The sequence below is a fragment of the Belonocnema kinseyi genome, chromosome 9 (assembly GCF_010883055.1).
Source record: "Belonocnema kinseyi isolate 2016_QV_RU_SX_M_011 chromosome 9, B_treatae_v1, whole genome shotgun sequence".
Classification (NCBI taxonomy): Eukaryota; Metazoa; Arthropoda; class Insecta; order Hymenoptera; family Cynipidae; genus Belonocnema; species Belonocnema kinseyi.
Genome location: NC_046665.1, coordinates 127,144,395 through 127,163,921, shown reverse-complemented (window position 1 = coordinate 127,163,921; position 19,527 = coordinate 127,144,395). Strand labels below are relative to the sequence as shown.

Here is a 19,527-nt window from a genome sequence, read left to right as displayed (position 1 = left end):
TACAAGCTATCTAAGGATGGTACTATAGAACGCCACCTCAAGGTAGGCCTAGTGGCGCCATCTCTTGGTCAGGCTGGAAACTTATCAATCCACCCTCGTACACATATAGCAAATATATCGGGCGTATTGTAAGAAATAGACACTAGAGTCTATCTACTGGAAAAATTAAACTTCTTACGCTTATTATCAATGTATCTGATGATTCATATCAGCGTTTTCCAAACTTTTCCGCACTTTTTAGGGAGGAGCAGGGCCGCCACCCTACGATTTTTTTACAATATACTAGAACCAAAGGTACCTTGGTACTTGACTGCGGGTCATGCGGACGGTTGCACGCTTCACGTGACCTTTCCATTGTTAGAGAATTAGATTCGGTTGAAAAAAATTAATATGTGATACAAAACTAATAAATTAAATTTTAATTAGCTGAAGCGATTTCATGATATAATTTTAGGAAGATGAAAACAAAGCTGATAAAAATTGTTTGAAATCTTCAATGCTAGTGGAGAGTTCTTGTAATTTTTCATGCACTCAAAGATTTACTTAATCACGGGAAATATTAACCGATTTTCAACAACTTATTTTTCATTTTATTAAAATTTTATCAGGAAAAGGATTCAGCTAATTAAAATTCAATTGAGCAATGTCTTTACGATTTGGGTTATTGGAACAGCCTTATATCTCATGACAATGATTGCGTCATCATATCGGGGGGAGGGGCTGCCGAGTTGCTGGAACCGGGCTGGCATCCCCCTTCGGTGGTTGCCTGACCCGGGGTGGGCTTTCACAGACCACGGTTGGGCCCGTGACCGTCCGCAGTAGTTTGAGAATCGCTGATTTACATTAATGAAAATCACATTTTCCATAAACCAACAAGGTAACTAGAAATTAATCATATGTAAAATATTAATTCAAAATCTATAGTCCATGAAAAGCTTTTCTTGGGTGCTGTCCCATCATAGCGCCAAACTACCTGGAGAATGTCATTTGGCTCACCGCTCACCTGCCTCTGCATTTGATGATTTGCAATTTGAACCAAGATTGACGTTGCCATCGGACACCACCCTGATATCGTGGCGCCACTAGTGACAGAAATTGCTCAACGAGGACGATTCGGGTATCTTTTGACTGGGAATTGTGTAGGTCATGCCATGGAACAATAGTCAAGCGATCGATGACATGAAGTAAATGAGAAAAAGTGAAGTGGGAAATAAAATGTTAATTATCTTTCATTTCTTGTTTTGTGTGTCTTGTTTCCTTAATTTTGTCTTTATTCATTCTTTCTTCTTAAATTATTTTACTAGTCAACACATATAAGGCAGGGGCATACACGTATATAGCGACCAACGCATTCTCGCTTCTCCAGTTCTCCTGCCCGTCGCAGAGAGCGCTAAATTTCGCCATTTATTTACCAAATAGTTGACCGGGTCTGACCTTGCCGGACAAGTGGAAATTATTTTATTTCCAATAGCGCCCTTACAGTGACTCTTTTAAAATATAAAGATGAAATCCTTGAGATCAATGCAACCCGATTTAGGGTACCTTTTCAGGGAAGCCTGTTTTGAATTAATATTTTACATATGATTCCTTTCTAGGGTACCTAGTGGACAATGGGATATCTTAAAGACGTTCTTAGAATGTACCTCTATGTTATGTAATTTCACGTCTTTAAGATACTCTTTGAATCTTTTCATGTCTTTAAAAGGTCTTCAGGACGTCCGTAACAAGACATCTAAAGGACAACTTAAGGACTTGTTTGTCCACTGGGTACGTATTTATTTAGTAAGTATTCGAAGAATTTAGAATTTTTTAGGTACATTTCCATCTAGTATCCAACTCATTCCGATTTAAAGTTTAGTCATTTTGCGCAGCCCTGTGCATCTCTCCATATTTCAGATTTTAACTTGACCCCGCAACTGTCCTAAGTTGAATAGTTCCTAATATCTTCAGCGCAGCGCTAGTTGTCCCATCACTCCCGGTTTTTACATAGAAAGCAATGAAACTAAATCACTTTTTTTAATTTTTTAGTAAACAAGATGTTATTTCCATGCAAAAAAATCTTGAAATTAAAACAATGTTACTCATTTAATATTTCAAAATACTTTTCCAATCATTTCCTATGAATACTAAATACAAAATATGATTTATATGATCGTACAATAATCCTGGCAAAGTGGATTATATCTTAGGTTTAAATTTGAATGAAAAGTAAAATATGATTCTTAAAGTTTATTGTTGAAAACAAATTAACAATGTTATCAATGGAATGTAAAAAAAATCCCGGAAAAAATTGTGAATGGTACTAAGTTTAAACTTTCCATATTTGCATACTGTCGCTTATGAATATACATATAATGGATATAATCTATTTCTAATTGAATTTAACTGAATTTACACTTGAAACCATTTTATTTAATAATCATTGAAAAATTTTAAAAAACTTATTTAATTTCTCTTTTATCATTATATCCTTCGAAGTCTTTAAAACAAATATGTTGAAACATTGATTATATTTACATCTTGAACGTTTTGTAAAATTATAATTTATATTTGTTCCCCTGAAAAATAGTTTTTCTTTAACAATGTAAATTATTGAATAAATTATTTTTGATGTTCTTTACATATTTTTATGTTATATGTTCATTAATAAAAATTTATGTCAATTTCAATTACATTTTTCTCATTTTATTTAAGATAGTGTAAGTACTCGCTAAGCCCTTGAATATTAAGTTTGAACTTGTATGTTTTTACACCTTTTTTCACAAAACCATTCATATATTTTCTTGATATAACTATTATTCACTGCGTTTTCAGATATAAAATGGATTATATTTAACTTTTTATTCAAATTCAAATCTAATATTCCACATTACCAAGTTTATTGGGTTACGTTTTTATTCATGTTTTCCATTAGCATTTATATACATCGTTTGCAAAATAGTTTTGAAATATAAAATGAGTAGCATTCCTTTCATTTCAATATTTTTTTTTACGAAAATAACATTTTTGTATTCAAAAATACAAAAAAGTGGTCTGCTCTCATTGTTTACAATGCAAAAACAGGGCGTGATGGGACAACTAGCGCCGCGCTGAAGATATTAGGAACTAACTAACTTAGAACAGTAAGGGATCGCCATTTTGTTTTCAGATGCACATGGCTGATTTGTGGCAAAATGAGATGGTGGCCACTTGAGATTATGGACAAATGAATATCTACCAATTTCTAGTGATCTTGTTGGTATATGGCAAATCTGATTGGTCTAGAATCTCGATGTGTGAATTTATTCCAAAAACTTATCCGTGAAAAAAACACCTTTAGGGCACCTTTTTACGAAGGTCGAATTTGAATAAACTGATGAATTAATTTGACACATCGAGTCGGTATCTAGGTTCTCAACCAATCAAATTTGCCATAAACCCGCAAAGCAGCCAGAAATGAATCCTATGAAAAATATTAATTCCACGATTAATTCAAAACAAGGCTCCGTGAAAAGGTACCCTTATTTTCTAGAAAAAAGATAATGAAATAACGAATTTTAAGAAGTTATATTATCATACTGCTGTCAATGAACATAAAAAATAGGTCACTACTAGTTTGTGTGTATTAGGTATACTAAATAATATTAATATTAATTATTTGGCAAATTATGGAAAGAGTTCCAGTGATATGTGAACGGGTCACACGTAGCACGAATACCACTACCCATACCTGAACACGTAGAGCGATTTTGCGCAACCAGGGATGGGGAGTGGAATTCTACATGCCAAAGTTGGGATCACTGTGTCTTTTTATGGGAGGGGTCTCGGTCGTACTCGTACATGCTAGAAAATACAGTGTCTTTATCCGTTAACTAGAAAATATCACGCCGGGAAAGAAATTGTATATGTACTGCGAAAATCTACGGAGTGATTTGGTTAATTGTTTTATCTCTGCCCAGATATAAAACATCGAGGATATTTCTGGAAGAAACAAACGCTCGTGAATGAATGTTCTCGCCCGAAATCTTTCTTTCCCTTTCCCTCAATCCCCGCCCCAAAGTTCATCGTTCCCCATAACATCTCTCTTTACAGGCTTTACAGTTCATGGCTGTTGTTCAGGGCGAGGGGGGAAACAAGCTTGAAATCGGAGAGCTTTATGAAGGAATATGTCAAGTTTAAAAATCGGTAAGTCTGCTTATTTCCGTCTTCTTATTAACTGTAACTGTCGTTTCTCTCGGCAGAGTTGTCAAAGGATTTATATTTGCGGCATTCAGTGTTTAATATCGAATATCACATTCTTATTAGTCATGTTGCCTCTTGTCAAATTATGTGCATTTCGTATAGATTTTTCTGCATTGAGGGTCATTTTTTAGAATGTGTGACCTTCTTGGGGATTTAAATGAGTAATTCGTAAATTTTGAGTTTTCGGGAGGTTCTTGAAGACAGGGTTAGAAGTGTCGAGTGTTTGTACTGTGATCGATCGTGAGTAAATTCTAGTGGGACAAAAGTGTCACCTGGTTTTTTAATAATGAATACACAACTGAAATAATGACTAGGGAGTGTTTTTTTTCGTGGGTCAATTGTTGACTTGTTTCATGCAGTAGATTATTGATTATACAGATTGCTTTTTCTCTAGTAAAGAAATAGAGTTCGAGTTTTTATTATCTTTCGTCCGTCTGAATTGTTGCACAAGATGTCAGGACAAATTAACGATAATTATTCATTGAATTTCATGGTCAGTGGAAAACGTATAAGACTGCCGTGTGCACAAGGCGAACGTTATTGTCACACAACATCTGTTACTATAAAATGGAGTCCTTTAAATTATATTTTTATGTGAACGTCTCAAAGAATTTCCCGTTTTCTTTGTTTTTTGTGCCATTTTGAGGCTACTTTTAAGAGAATCTTATTTTTGAGAACTCGGTTTTATTTGTTGTCAATTTTGAGGTTAGAAGTTTCGATTTTATTAATTTCGTTAGTGCAGTGAAAAATTATGTTCTTATTTTGAATAAGTAATCCATTTTATCAGCAAGTGTAACTGAAAAATATATCTGTATAAAAAAGTCTGACCTATTTTTTTAATGAAAAGTAATCATTAATTTACTGTCTCGAGTCAATGATGATTTCTACCAATATTTTAGAGTCAGTATTGTTTTCTTCACAGAAAAGAGAAAAATATTTATTTACTGTGCATGCTATTTTGGAATGAAAAAATTAGATTTTCAATTGGAATGTTTATACTCGAATAATAAATTTGGTAAATCTATTTATATTATTTGAACTCGAATTTATTTTATTTTCAAAATTATTATTTGAATTGATCAAGTATTAATTTTAAGTGCCTCTTAGCAAAAAATTAAGCATCAGTATTTTAAAATAATAGTTTTTAAGTAAAGTAGTAATTTAGTTAGAAAGCATTGTCCGATTTGCATGAATATATTTTTATGATTTTCAGTAAGCAAAAAGTCTGTGTCGCAGCAATTTATTTTTGTAACTTTGAAACTTATTTCGGGATCCTAGAAAAAATTAATTTCTTTTAGATTTTAATTTAATGAAAAATTGGAGTTTATTGAATCAAGTACATATTTATACCGTGAAAAAATATCATAGGCTCAAAATGGCTTTCCTATAATGTATAGCAACAAATAATATTAAAATATTCAAAGAATTTTTGCAGAAAGTAGATAAACTTTGACTAAATTATTTATTTTTGAACAGTCATATGAAATTGCATAAAAACTGTGATATTTATGAGAATTAATCACATTTTAAACAGCTGAGTTTACCACCCCTAGTTCACTACCGTAGTTGTTTTTAATCAAAATAATGAAAATAAAATATTGAGTTCAATGTGTCACACTTCAAGTCCTTCAAATTTTAAATAACAGCAAAATTAATTTTTAACCAAAAAGTTAAATTAACAACAAAATAGTTGAACTTTCAAGGAAAAGCAGAATAATTTTCGAAAAATTAGTTCAACTTTTAACCTAATAGTCAAATTTTTAAGCCAAAAAGAAGATTTTTTTCGAAGACAGTTGAATTTTCAACCGAAAACATGAATCTTAAGCAAAAAATTTAATTTTGAACCAAAATACAAATTTTCAACCAGTTGAATTAAACGAGAAAAAAAACGACACTAAGCCAAAATGATGATTTTTCAAACAATAAACATAAGTTTTAAATTTAATAGTTGAATCTTTAACTAAATTATATATTTTTTGAACCAAAAATGGAATCTTCAAATTTTCAAATTAAAAAATTGAATTTTTAACAAGTTAAATTACAAAAAAAGACGATGAATTTTTAGCCAAATAGTCGAATACTTGACAAAAAATGGGGCAGATAAAAACTATTTTTCAACAAAGAATAAACAGTAATATACAACAAAATTTTTCAACAAAAAAAGGGAATTTAAATAAATAAGTTTAAAAAAAGTAGTGTAACCTTCAGCCAAAAGGTTGAACCTTCAATCAAAAAGATAAATTTTTTACCAAATAGTTAGATTTTTAACAAAAAAGAAGAATTTTCCACAAAGAACACCAATGTTCCACCGAAAAAGTCGAATTTTCAACGACATAAATCAATTTTTAACAGAAATGTTGCATTTTTAAGCCAAATAGACGATTTATCTATAAAAAAGTTCAGTTTTTAATACGAAAATGTTATTTGTCAGCAAAGAAGTTTATTATCTACTAAACAGTTAGATCTAGAGAAAAAATAGTTTGATTTTTAATTAAGTAGTCGAATTTGTAAGCATAAATTTGCATTTTCAACCTAATAGTTCAATATTATACAAAATTGTTAAATTGTCTATTTTCAAAAAGACGATTTTTTTACAAAACAATCAAATTTTCAACCTGAGAATATAAATTTTCAATCAAAGTGATGAATCTTTAAACAAACAATAAATTAGTTTTTAAATTAGTTCAAGTTTGAACAAAGTAGTTGGATTTTTTGATATAAAAGGAAGATTTTTCAACAAAATAATTGAATATTCAACCAAAACTAGAGAAGATCAATTTTAAGTTATAAAAATCAATCCTCAACCAAAATAAAAACGAATTCTCCACAAAACAGTTACATTTTTAATCAAAGGTTTGAATTTTCTATAAACAATGTGATTTTTGAAGAAAATAGTTACATTTTCAACGAAAGAATAAAAATTTCAACCCAATACCAGAATTTGTAAACAAACTAATGTAGATGAACTCCGAACTATAAATATAATCTTAATCTTATCTAAAATATTAATGTGATATCTAAACTTATTAAGTTATTATTGTACATTTTTAAAAATAATGATAGAATTTATATTACATTATGCGTTGTTCTCCAACAGTGCCCCTCAAAATGTTATTAATTCTCGTAAATATGAAATTGTGTATGCTCTTTTATGTAAGCGTTCGAAAATAAATAATTTATTTACAGTTTCTCCAGATTTTTCAATAACTATTTCAATACTATTTATTCGTAAAGTGACTTCTTCTATGATAATTTCCTATAATCGCGAAAAAATGTCAGGAAAATCATTAATCATTATAGGAAAGTGTGTAGGGGAATTTGTCTTCTCACTATCAGTGAGAAAATAAAAATAGAATGGAAATTGGAAGAGGCAAAAAGTGTCGGCTTGTTTAAAAATAATAATGCTCTTTCTCTTCTCTTCTCTTCTCTTGTCGTCTTTTCTCCTTGAAGTGTCGGTAATGCACTTGTTTGCTCTACGACTCTACGACTAGGAACGATGGATCCTGAATCAAGAAATGAGAAGGTGCGCCAAGATTAAAAACAAAAAGCTAAATAATGAATATCTGCGGTACATTTGTGCTGCTGTCGACACACCACAAGACTTATAATTCATTCAAGTAGAACGTCAGTCATACACGCCTCTCTGTTTTCGCACATGGCAGCTATGGGTATGACTATATTGCTTTTTATCTGCATTTTTATTTTTATTTTTATTTTTATTTTGATGTTACATCGACGAGGGAGGTCATTGCCGTTTTAAAAAGCGTGCTGCATTCATTCACTCACTGCGAATTTACCTGGATTTTTTTTATTTTCTTCTTTCAAATCGAAATTCCCTGCTGGAAATATCCACGATGATTTTCACGTAAATTTATACATCTGAAATTTCACGTGTAAAAATTATTTACGTGAAATTCCATTAGGATTTCTTCGTCTTTCAAAGAATTCATGTAGATTTCCACCTACAATTTCACATTATTGGATGAATTCACGTGGATTTTATCATGCAAGTTTTCCCATTAAATTTGTTCACACGAAATTCCATGTCAATTTCCACGTATTATGAACAAATTCGGTGGAATTTTCACGTGAAATTTCATGTATTATACTTTTTGTTACATTCAAAGCTCGTTCGTCCTCGTTTAAAAAGCTTGAGATTGTCATTTTTAGTTACTGTACTATAATGTTTTGTTGAATGGTTTGTAGCTTTATTGAAGTGTATTTTTTTTTAGTTAGAACCAGCCCTGTGCATCTCTCCATATTTCAGATTTTAACTTGACCCCGCAACTGTCCTAAGTTGATTAGTTCCTAACATTTCCAGCGCGGCGCTAGTTGTTCCATCACTCTCTGCTTTTGCATAAAAAGCAATGGGACTAAATCACTTTTTTAATTTTTTAGTAACTAAAATCTTATTTTTATGCATAAAATTCTTGAAGTTAAAACAATGCTACTTATTTAACATTTCAAAATAGTTTTCTCAATCATTTTCTATGAATACTGAAGACAAAATATAATTTATATGGTCGTACAATAATCCTGGCAAAGTGGAATATATCTTAAATTTTAATTTGAATGAAAAGTAAAATATGATTCTTGAAGTTTATTATCGAAAATTAATTAACAATATTATTAATGGAATGTAAAAAAATCCCGGAGAAAAATTTGAATTGTGCTACGTTTCAACTTACCATTTGAATGCTTTCACTTGTGAATATATATGAGATATAATGTATTTCGAATTGAATTTAACTAAATTTACGTTTGAAACCATTTTATTTAATAATCAGTGAACAAAAATTTCTTTAATTCCTCTTTTTTTATCATTATATCCTTTCTAGTCTTTAAAACAAAGATATTAAAACATTGATTATATTTGTTCCTCTGAAAAATATATTTTTTTTAACAATTTGACTTATTGAATAAACTATTTTTCGTGTTTTTACATATTTTTATGTTATATGTTCATGAATAAAAACTTAATTCAATTTCAATTACATTTTATTCATTATATTCACTAGTGTAAGTACTCGCTAAACCCTCAAATGTTAAGTTTGAACTTGTATACTTTTACAACTTTTTTCACAAAACTATTTATAAGTTTTATTGATAGAAATATTTATTACTGCGTTTTCAGATATAAAAAGGATTATATTTAACTTTTTATTCAAATTCTAATCTAATATTCCACTTTACCGAGTTTATTGAGTGCCATTTTAATTCATGTGTTCCATTAGCATTTATATACATCGTTTGCAAAATAGTTTTGAAATATAAAATGAGTAGCATTCCTTTCATTTCAATATTTTTTTTTACGAAAATAACATTTTGATTATTAAAATTTTTTTTAAAGTGGCTTACTCGCATTGCTTACAGTGCAAAAACAGGGAGTGATGGGACAACTAGCGCTGCGCTGAAGATATTGGGAACTAACTAACTTAGAACAGTAAGGGATCGCCATTTTGTTTTCAGATGAACAGGGCTGGTTAGAACATTATTAGTACCTGATTGTTAGTTATTTCAATTTTGCTTTTGTAATTATGAACAGGCTTAATTATTTTTTAATTTTTATTTATCATTATTCCCATTCTTAATATTTTCAGAATATATTTGAAAGCAATTGGTTGATTTAAATTTGAAAGAAATTTAAATAACAAATTTATAAATATTTAGAAAGCCAGTTTTAAAGTAAATTTTCCAAAAATTTCAAATTTTAAAAGCATCCAAATTTAAAAGTTGCTGAAATTTGAATTAAAAATAACTGAAGAATGGCAGTACAGAACTGGATAATTAGTAATAATTTTGTAATTCTCTTCGAGATACTTTTTTCAATTGTTAATTTATTAAAGAAAGAAAAATTCTTTTTATGGTCCTTTCACCGAATAATCAACTGCCATGAGTGCGATACCGTCACACTAAATTTCGATTTTCTCGGAATGAAATAATTTGTTCGTATCAGACATTTGTTATTCTTATTTAGCTTCCCCATTTGTCGGGAGCAATTTCTTTTTTTTTTTGAAAATTTAAACATTTCATTTTTATTTGTTTCCAAAAACCGATATTTAAAATCTGTCAAAAGGTTTTTTGCTTTCCTAAAAAAAATCCGAATTTGTTGTTTTTGTAGGCCTGTACTGCCACCCTTTAACTTTCTCTGGCAATTTTTTATTGTCGGCGTGGCACTGAAAATTTTGCCTTTGATGAAGCAAAAATGAGATCAAACAAAAATTATGAAATCGGTTAATATTTTAGCCTTAAACATCGGAGTTAAAGTTTTTATTTTTACCTTTTTTTTAATAACTTTCTATAGGCCCAAACAATTAAGGGAAATTTTTTCCCTGTGAAAGATAGTATAAAATTATTTTAAAAAAAATTGTAATGTAATTTGTCAGTGTACTACACATTTATAATATTTTTAATTTAACCCTCTCAGCCTAGACTTAAATATCTGTGGTTCAAGTTAACGTATCGGGATTTTTTTAAAACTATAGCTGAAAGTCTAATAAAAATGAATGTTATAAAATTAATAAGATGAATTCACCATATTACTAGAAATATTTTCACAAAACTGAATCAACTATATACCAAGCCGAAAATATCGTCTGGATACAATAGACCCAGTCCAGGCTAAGAGGGTTAAACAATCTCTCTTTGGTAGAAGGTTGACCTACTTTGGCATAAATTATTTTTTTTTTTTTGGTTTGAGTCATCTCTTTGATGGAAAATTTATCATTTTTAGTTAACAATTTAAATATTTTCATCAAAATTAATCTCGTTTAGTTGAAAATTCATGTATTTTAATGATGATTCATCTTTTTTTAGTGGAAAATTCTACCGTTTTATTGAAAATTTAATTGTGTTTAAAAATTCAACTATTTTACTTAAAACTCATCTTTTTTGGTTTACAACTTAAATACTTGGTTGAAAGTACAGTTATTTTGTTAACAATTAATTTTTTTGGTTTAAGGTTCATCTCTTTGGTGGAAATTTTAATACCTAATGTAAAATTCGATTTATCTTTTATTGAAAATTAACTTTTTTTTACTAGAAATGTAGCAATTCCATTTTTGGTAGAAAATTTATTTTTAGTTGAAAACTCAACTATTTGGTTGAAAATTTGTCTTGTTTAACTGAAAGTTCATATATTTGATTAATAATTCGTCTTTTTGGTAGATAATTAATCTTACTGATTGGAAAATTATCTGTTTGGTTAAAGATCCATGTTGTTGAAGATTCATCTCTTTGATGAAAAATTTAATTATTTCATTTGAAATTCGTTTTGTTTTTGATTTAAAAATAATTTTTTAACTGACACTATTCCATTTTTGGTTGAAAATTTATGATTTCTGTGAAAAATTGAAATTATATTTGTTTGAAAATTGATCTTGATTAGATGAAAATTCATGTATTTTCTTGATAATTCGTGTTTATTGCTAGACTTAACTTTGTTAGACTAAATTTTGTTGTTGTTAGTTAATTATTTTAGTTGAAAATCCATGTCTTTTGTTTGAAAAATTTATTATTTAGATGAAAGTTTTTTTTTTTTTTGAGAATAAATATTTGCAATTGAAAATGTTTGGTTAAAAATTAATATTGTCAATTGAAAATTCGGCTTTTTCAGTTGAAAATCTAACTGGTAGAAAATTAATGTAATTAAAAAAAAAGTAACTGAATCTTAATTCTATTGGTTGAAAATTCATATCTTTTGATTGAAAATTAATCGGGTTTTTTTTTTTTTTTTTTGAAGAGTCAACTATCTTATTGATAATTCTTCTTTTTTGGTTGAATCTAGGTTTTTTTTTATTTCAAATTAAAATTTTTTCAGTTGAAATATCAACTTTGACATGTTTCGTGGAGAATTCATATTTTTTGGATGAAAATTGAACTACTTTGTAGAAAAAAATTTGTTTGGGCTCAAAAGCTCAACAGTTTGGTTGAAATTATTTTCTTCATGGACCAAAAAATCTTTCTTTGTTCAAAATTCAACTTTATGGTTGAAAATTTAATTGTTTTTGTACAAAAAGATTTCTGTTTTGGACTTGAAAGCTTAAAAATTAGGTTACATTTTTTATACTACATTATTTTTGATAAACAAGAATTCTACTTTTTTTTAAATCGCCAAAATTGTTCGGCCCATAGAAAATTGTTTAAAAAATGGGAAAATGTTGACTGTAGCGCGAGGATAAAATATTATCAGACTTGAAATTTTGTTGGCGTCGCTTTGTCTTTCCCAGAGGCAACTTTTTTCCACACTACACATCGGTTTTCGTTTGAAAAATTCGGGGTTTTCGACCCTACACGTTAGGTATGTCAAGTTGAATAATTTATATTGGAATTCCTTTGAAATTTGAGAATCTTTCCGAGAGTTTGAATGACTTTAAAGTTTGGAATTATTAGCAATTCAACGAGTGATAAACTTTTGTGCTGTAAAAAAATAATAAAAAATAACTCGGTGAATGTTTGCCCAGTGGTCGATGTAACAGCAAAAAGCTCTGGAAAAAAATGAAAGAAAGAAAGAAAGAATGATTGAATGAATGTTTGTCAGGTAAAACAAGCCAAGACGACGTTTGCTACGTTGTCGCGAAGTACGATTACGAGGCTCAGGGTCAACAGGAATTGGACCTTCGGAAGAATGAGCGATACCTTTTGCTGGACGACTCGAAGCACTGGTGGCGTGTTCAGAGTGCCCGAGGACAGGCTGGCTACGTTCCCAGCAACTACGTCAAAAAGGAGAAGCCCTCGATTTTCGACAGCATCAAGAAGAAGGTCAAAAAGGGCTCGGGTTCGAAAACCCTCCCCACGAGTAATTCGCCTTCCCGGGCCGTCGAGTCACCCATCATGGCCAGGCGAGTGCCCGCCGATCCGAGCGAAGCAATCGGAACGGCGGTAGTCAAATACAATTACCAGGTTAGTTAGCCAGTTAGTTAGATACACCGACCGACCGACCGACCGACCGACCGACATTTCTACACACTTTTTTTGCCATTAACGGTCAAACTACTATTTTCACGAATTTTCTGTCAATAACAAGTATTCACTCTTGCGAGCATAGAATTTCATCATTGTTTGTTGTTGATAATTCATCTTGAAAATTCAAGGCATCATGGGACAACTAGAACAATCTGGAGGTCTCAGAAAATGTCATGCGGGATTATTGAATCCGGAGCGTCAGTTGATATTATTCATTCAGTTGAAATGTAGACGTTGTTTCTGTTGAGATTTCAGGTCTAAAAATGTCAACGGTGAATAATACAGTAGAGCCGAAAGCAATTTGAAGAAAAGTTGAAAATGTTTGGACGAGCCTAATATTAAATAATAGAGCAACCAGTCAGTCGACTTGGTTCAGTAGATATTAATGTTGTCTGAGAGTGTACTAGTAGTCCAGTAGTATAAGCATTAATTGAGCAAGCACATTTGACAATAATTTCCAGGCACAGCAGACTGACGAGCTCTCCCTGGCAAAAGGCACGAGAATTCTGATCCTGGAGAAGAGCAACGATGGCTGGTGGCGAGGGCAGAGCGGCAATCAGGCCGGATGGTTTCCCTCGAATTACACGCAAGAGGAGGGCGACGCGGACGAGAATCTGCACACGTACGCCATGGCAGAAAACGTCCTCGACATTGTCGTCGCCCTCTACTCGTTCTCCTCGAACAACGACCAGGAGCTCTCCTTCGAGAAGGGAGACCGACTCGAGATTCTGGACCGTCCACCCGCAGACCCCGAATGGTACAAAGCCCGAAATGGCCAGGGTCAGATCGGCCTCGTTCCCAGGAACTATCTCCAGGAGCTGAGCGAGTACCTGACGCAGCCGTACCGAGGCGAGCGAGGCATCGGTATGGGAATGGGGATGGGGGGAATTGGGATTGGAGGCATGCCTGGCAGCAATGAAATGGGGGGAGTCGAGAGTTCGCTGGAGAGAAGGCCCGATCCTGGAGACCGACCTCATCTTGTCGGCAAGCCTTGGTACTACGGGAGAATCACTCGCCTCCAGTGCGACTCACTCTTGAATCAGCATGGACACGATGGTGATTTTTTAATACGAGATAGCGAAACAAATGTGAGTACCACTAGTAGCAGTAGTAGTAGTAGTAGTAGTAGTTAAAGTTTATAAACAATACATTTTCTATTACAATTATTATTATTACATTCTACAAATCTCGACATCCAACACAGTACCAGCAGAATTTTACTTGAAAACCTGCACGGAGAGAAATTTCGGGAGATTAATTCACGGCACTGCTCCTTGATTTCATTACGCTTTGTCGTGACAACTGAGATCTCGGATCTCTTGCTCTTAAATCACAGGTTTCGAAGTTTCAGGCATTAGACCATGCTCCTTTGCTTCCGAGTCTCGAATTCTATGCCAAATACTTTCGAAACACACCAAACTCTCGCTTTCAGACCAGTGTCGGGGGGTTGCCTTCAAATGGCCTTGGACTGATTTCGGAGGGACAGAAACGTAAACGGTGAGGGCCGTCTGTCTCGCTGTTAATTGAAATTAATATCTATATATATATAATGTCGCAACCGCTCTCGCCCTACTGCCCTGAGAAACTGCGCGAGCCAGCAGTTCTAGGAAGGCCGAGAACGGGATGACTGAAAGCGAGAGTTTGGTGTAATTGATAAAATCGTCTAAACTAGATCTATTATTAATTTCTGTAAATCTTGATGGAGGCTTGATTCTGAGCACACATAAGAAAAAAATAATTCACGTTTAAGTTGTTTATTTAGCAGTAGTTATTTAATAGTTTAGTTTTTTTATTTCCATTTAGGGAAAACTTACAATTCTTATTTAATCTTAATGATCAAGGCCTCAACTTATTCTTTGAAGGATTCTCTATATTATAATTTTGAACTTCCTATTTGGGTGGATTTTATTTTTAAAAATATTAATTTAGAAATCATGCAGTTATTGTTGTTATAAACAATTACAGTTTAAATTCTAATCAACACCACCCAAATAGAAATATTGTAGATAATCCTTCGAAGCATAAATTGAGGCCTGGGATCACTAGGATTAAATAAAAATTGTAGCTTTTCCCTAGATAGAAATTTAAAAAAACTAAACCAATAAATAACTGCTGTTAAATAAACAATTATAACCTGAATTCATTTTTTCTTAAGTGTTCTCAGAAGCCTCTATCAAGATTTACAGAAATTAATGATAGATCTTTTTTTGTCGATTTTGAAAATCATTTTAAAGATATGCGACTTTCGAGATTGATTGTACGTGGTGTACATCCTTAAATCACGTAATAATTGTAGCTATAAAATCACGCGCTTCCGTAAATTAATCTCTTGACATTTCTCATCGTGTGGCATTTTTATTATTTAATTCTTGGCTTTAAAAAACAAAAACAACCCGCCTTCTATCAATTATCAAAAATTGTTCCCAGGCGATTTTGACTTGAAAATTTCGGATTTGAGGCATTAAACAGTTGGATGAATTTTCACTAAAAAAAATGTATTTTAAACCAAATAGTTCAAGTTTTAACTAAAAAAAAAGGTTTGAACTTGAAGCAGAATCGTAGAATTTTTAGTTTAACAAATTATTATTCATAAAAAACAACAAACAAGGTTAATATTTTAATGAAAAACAAACAACGAATTTCCAAAAAATCTAATTTTTAACGAATTAGTTCGACTTTAAACCAAGCCGTTAAATTTTCAACATTTGTATGCCAAAAGCATGAATTATCTTGAAAGTAGTTGCATTTTCAACCAGAAAATACGGTTTTTCAACAAAAACATTAATTTTCTATTTATTAGTTTACTTTTTAATCGGATATTTAAATATCTAAAAAAAATTTGAATTTTCAAAAACAAAAATAATTTTTCGACAAAAAAAATGTATTTTTTTATTAAAATAACGAATCTTTAACCAACAAAATTCATTTTCTTAAAGTGGTTTAACTTTTAATTAAGTAGTTCATTTTTCAACCAAAAAATATTAATTATCGACGAAACAATGTTTCATCAAAAAAAGGTTTTAATTTGAAACAAAAAACAGTTGAATTCAAACAAAAAAGAGGACTTTTCAATAAAATAGTAGAATCTTCAAACAAAACAGATTATTTTTTGCACTTTTAACCAAAAGCGATTAATTTTCAAACAAGAAGATGAATTTTCTGCCAATACAGACTAATGTTCAGCATAAAATTAAAAACAGTAATGATTTTCAACAACAGAGTTTAATATTCAACCTAAAAGTTAAATTTTGTATCAAGAAGCTTAATTTTCTAAAAATGAAGATACATTTTAAACAAGAGATGAAACTTCAACAAAAGAACATTTCTAACAATACAGTTTAACCTGGTGGTTGAATTTTTGACCAGACAAGTTGCATTTTCAACAAAATACTTATATTTCCAACGAAATAAATTCTATTGATTCTATTTGCATTTGAGCGAAAAATACGAGAAAAAGGGAAAGTTCATTGGGAACACGAAGGAAAAAGAATTATTTACGAAAAGGGAAAATAGGGGGAAAATGTTAAGCCTGAAATATGCAAATAATTTTCAAACTTATTAAAATTAAATATTAAAATGTATTATACTTCTGACTCGGAAGATAAAATTTTTAAAAATAATTATAATTTTGACTAAATCTTCGAAATGGAACTATTAAAAAAAAAAAATATATATATATATAATTACGTTACAAACTATATAGATTTAAAATCAGTCTGCGAAATGTAACAATTTACAATTCTATATTTTCAAAATTCATGAATTTTCTATTGTATATCTTCAAAATTATAGGACTGAATTGTAAATTTTTATGCTTTACCTGAAATTTTGTTAACTTTGATGATTTAGAATTGAAAATTCTTGACTTGTGATCTTCAAAATAATCAAAATTTAAGAATTTTTATTTTTGACATATTTAAAATTGAAAAGTTTTCAAAATTGAACTATTCCAGATAAAAAAAAACATGTAAAATTACATATTTTGAAAAGATGCTAAAAATTTTAATATTTGAAGCAGTAAGCATTAGAAATTTAAAAAAGTTAAAAAATATTCAATTGTAAACATTTTTTTAAAACCAAATTATCTTTCATAAACATCTTAAGATATAAAATCCCAAATTGACCTATTAATTTTACTATTTATTTTGTGATAATTAATTATACCCTGTAGTACTTAAAATTTCAGTATATATTTCAAGTTGATAACTGGGTAATTTCTGGAGTATTTAATCAAAATAATCTATTGCCACACGGGGATTGATGTAGAAGTTCGTTTTTAAAATTACCAGATTTTCATATTTTCTAAGTCTATCTTGAAAAAAAACCAGGTCTGCTTTTTTTAAATCCAGTCAATTCTATTCAGTTTACTAATTTACGAACAATTATTAATCAATTATTGAATTATAAACTATTATCATTAATATTGTATAGTTTTTTTGTCCTGTAATTATAATAATATTAGTTTTATCAGTAAAAAAATTAATTTGCATCAATTCGAAATTTAAAAATTGAATTCAAGTTTAAAAATTCCATTTCTATTTGAATCAAAATGTAAAGTTGAAGGAATTAATCTCAAAACACATCGAAATTTGAATTCTTCTTTAACGACCGGCATTCAAATTTAACTACAACATTCTTGGAAATTAAGGAAACTGAGAATCCAAGGATAAAATTTAAACAAAACATTTGTGTATCTATTAAAATTAATAAAACGAAAATAAAAAAGGGGGAGAAAAGAAAGAAGAGGATTTGGAAATTGCCTTATTTTTCCCTCCTCTCTTTTTGCGTATTCGATTGGAAACGTTCAAAGTTGTGTTTTTCAGATTTAAAATGTTTTTTCATACTTAAAAAAAATGTCTCAGTTGAATAAAAATCTATATGTACTAGCTCTTGTGCGACGACTGATGTTCCACATTAATTAAAAAATTGCCTTTTTATTTGTGGCTCGGCTCTGATTAACAATTGTTGATCAATAAAAAAGTGGAATTGCCAATTTTTATTTAGGCTGCAAACTATTATTTCATTATTGAACGTAAAAAAGCGACCTGGGAAAAAACCTTGTAATTGATAGGTGAGGGGGGGGGGGGGGGGGGGGGGGGGGTCGCTAGACTAGACACCCTGTAGCAAAATACACCAAACTCTCGCTTTCAGTCCAAGGCCATTTGAAGGCAATCCCCGACTGTTGACTGAAAGCGAGAGTTTGGTGTGATATTCGATGAGTTTGGTTTAAATTATAAACTGTAAATAGAAAATAAAAAAAATATAGAGTTTGTGAGTAGAAGATGGTAAGAAGTTGAATTTGTGCACTCAGATGGGAGACTACTCGGTGTCACTGAAAGCGCCAGGACGCAACAAGCACTTCAGGGTACACGTGGAGGGCGCCTTGTACTGCATCGGGCAGAGGAAATTCCACACGCTCGACCAGCTAGTAGACCATTACCAGCGAGCGCCCATTTACACGAACAAGCAAGGCGAGAAACTCTATCTGGTGCGACCTCTCCCAAAGGGACCTCTTCCCACCAGTAACGGCTGCTAACTTTACAACAACAACAACATCATCATCAACAGCAACAATAATAATTAAATAATTAATGAATTAATTACTAAGAATAATTTGTCCTCAGTAATGACGCGCTTTAGGATAAATAATCGTTGAACGCGATTGACGCCTGCCTCTAGTTAGGTATATCGATATCATCATCCCTCTCGTACATAAAAATACATGCATACGTACATACATACATACATTTATACATAAACGATGATTAACATAATTATTGATTGACAATTCGATCGATTCTACGGATATTAGTGTTTGTCCAGCAGTTTATCAATCAAGTCAATAATAATAATTCATTGCTGTTAAATCCAACTACAATGAGACTCATGCTTCCTTCCGAACTATTAGCGAAATGGCAGCTAGGAGATGATTTTTTTTCTTCTGTACTTTGTATCATTTTTTGTTTTCTGTTTTTTTGTTTGTTTTCATTTTTATTGTCTAAAGTCGAGGCTCCTCCTCACTCTTCTTCATTGCGAATGCAAATGCAACTGCCTCCAGATTGACTTGAGCGACCTCTTTCCCAAAACGGGGTCGACACTCGGCTAGTTGCAACACACACAAACACAAAGTGAGGAGTCCCGACATTAGTTTGTCTGTTTTCATATCTGTGTAACAAATATAATTGTGATGCAGCGACGAATCACGTTTATACATTTATTACTCGTACAGTACAGGGCACTGCACTATTCTAGCCTGCAAGTACATATAACGAACAAGTAATGATATAGTTATAATATGCAAGTATGAACGATCTACCAGTATCATAAGTAAAAAAAAAACAA

General features: G+C 31.1%; 1 protein-coding gene across 2 annotated transcripts; it reads left to right on the top strand.

The window, feature by feature from the left end:
• Positions 1 to 3,778: 3,778 nt before the first annotated feature.
• LOC117180073 (cytoplasmic protein NCK1) lies at positions 3,779 to 19,524 on the top strand. Of its 2 annotated transcripts, none has more exons than XM_033372389.1 (5): positions 3,779 to 4,164; positions 7,713 to 7,889; positions 12,761 to 13,122; positions 13,647 to 14,273; positions 18,497 to 19,524. In XM_033372389.1, the coding sequence occupies exons 2-5, from the start codon at positions 7,877 to 7,879 to the stop codon at positions 18,719 to 18,721; spliced, it is 1,227 nt and encodes a 408-aa protein (XP_033228280.1). In that variant the 5' UTR covers positions 3,779 to 4,164; positions 7,713 to 7,876; the 3' UTR covers positions 18,722 to 19,524. The 2 variants fall into 2 exon arrangements, with proteins under 2 accessions (XP_033228280.1, XP_033228279.1); XM_033372388.1 differs by having other exon boundaries at positions 7,672 to 7,889.
• The last annotated feature ends 3 nt before the right edge of the window (positions 19,525 to 19,527 follow it).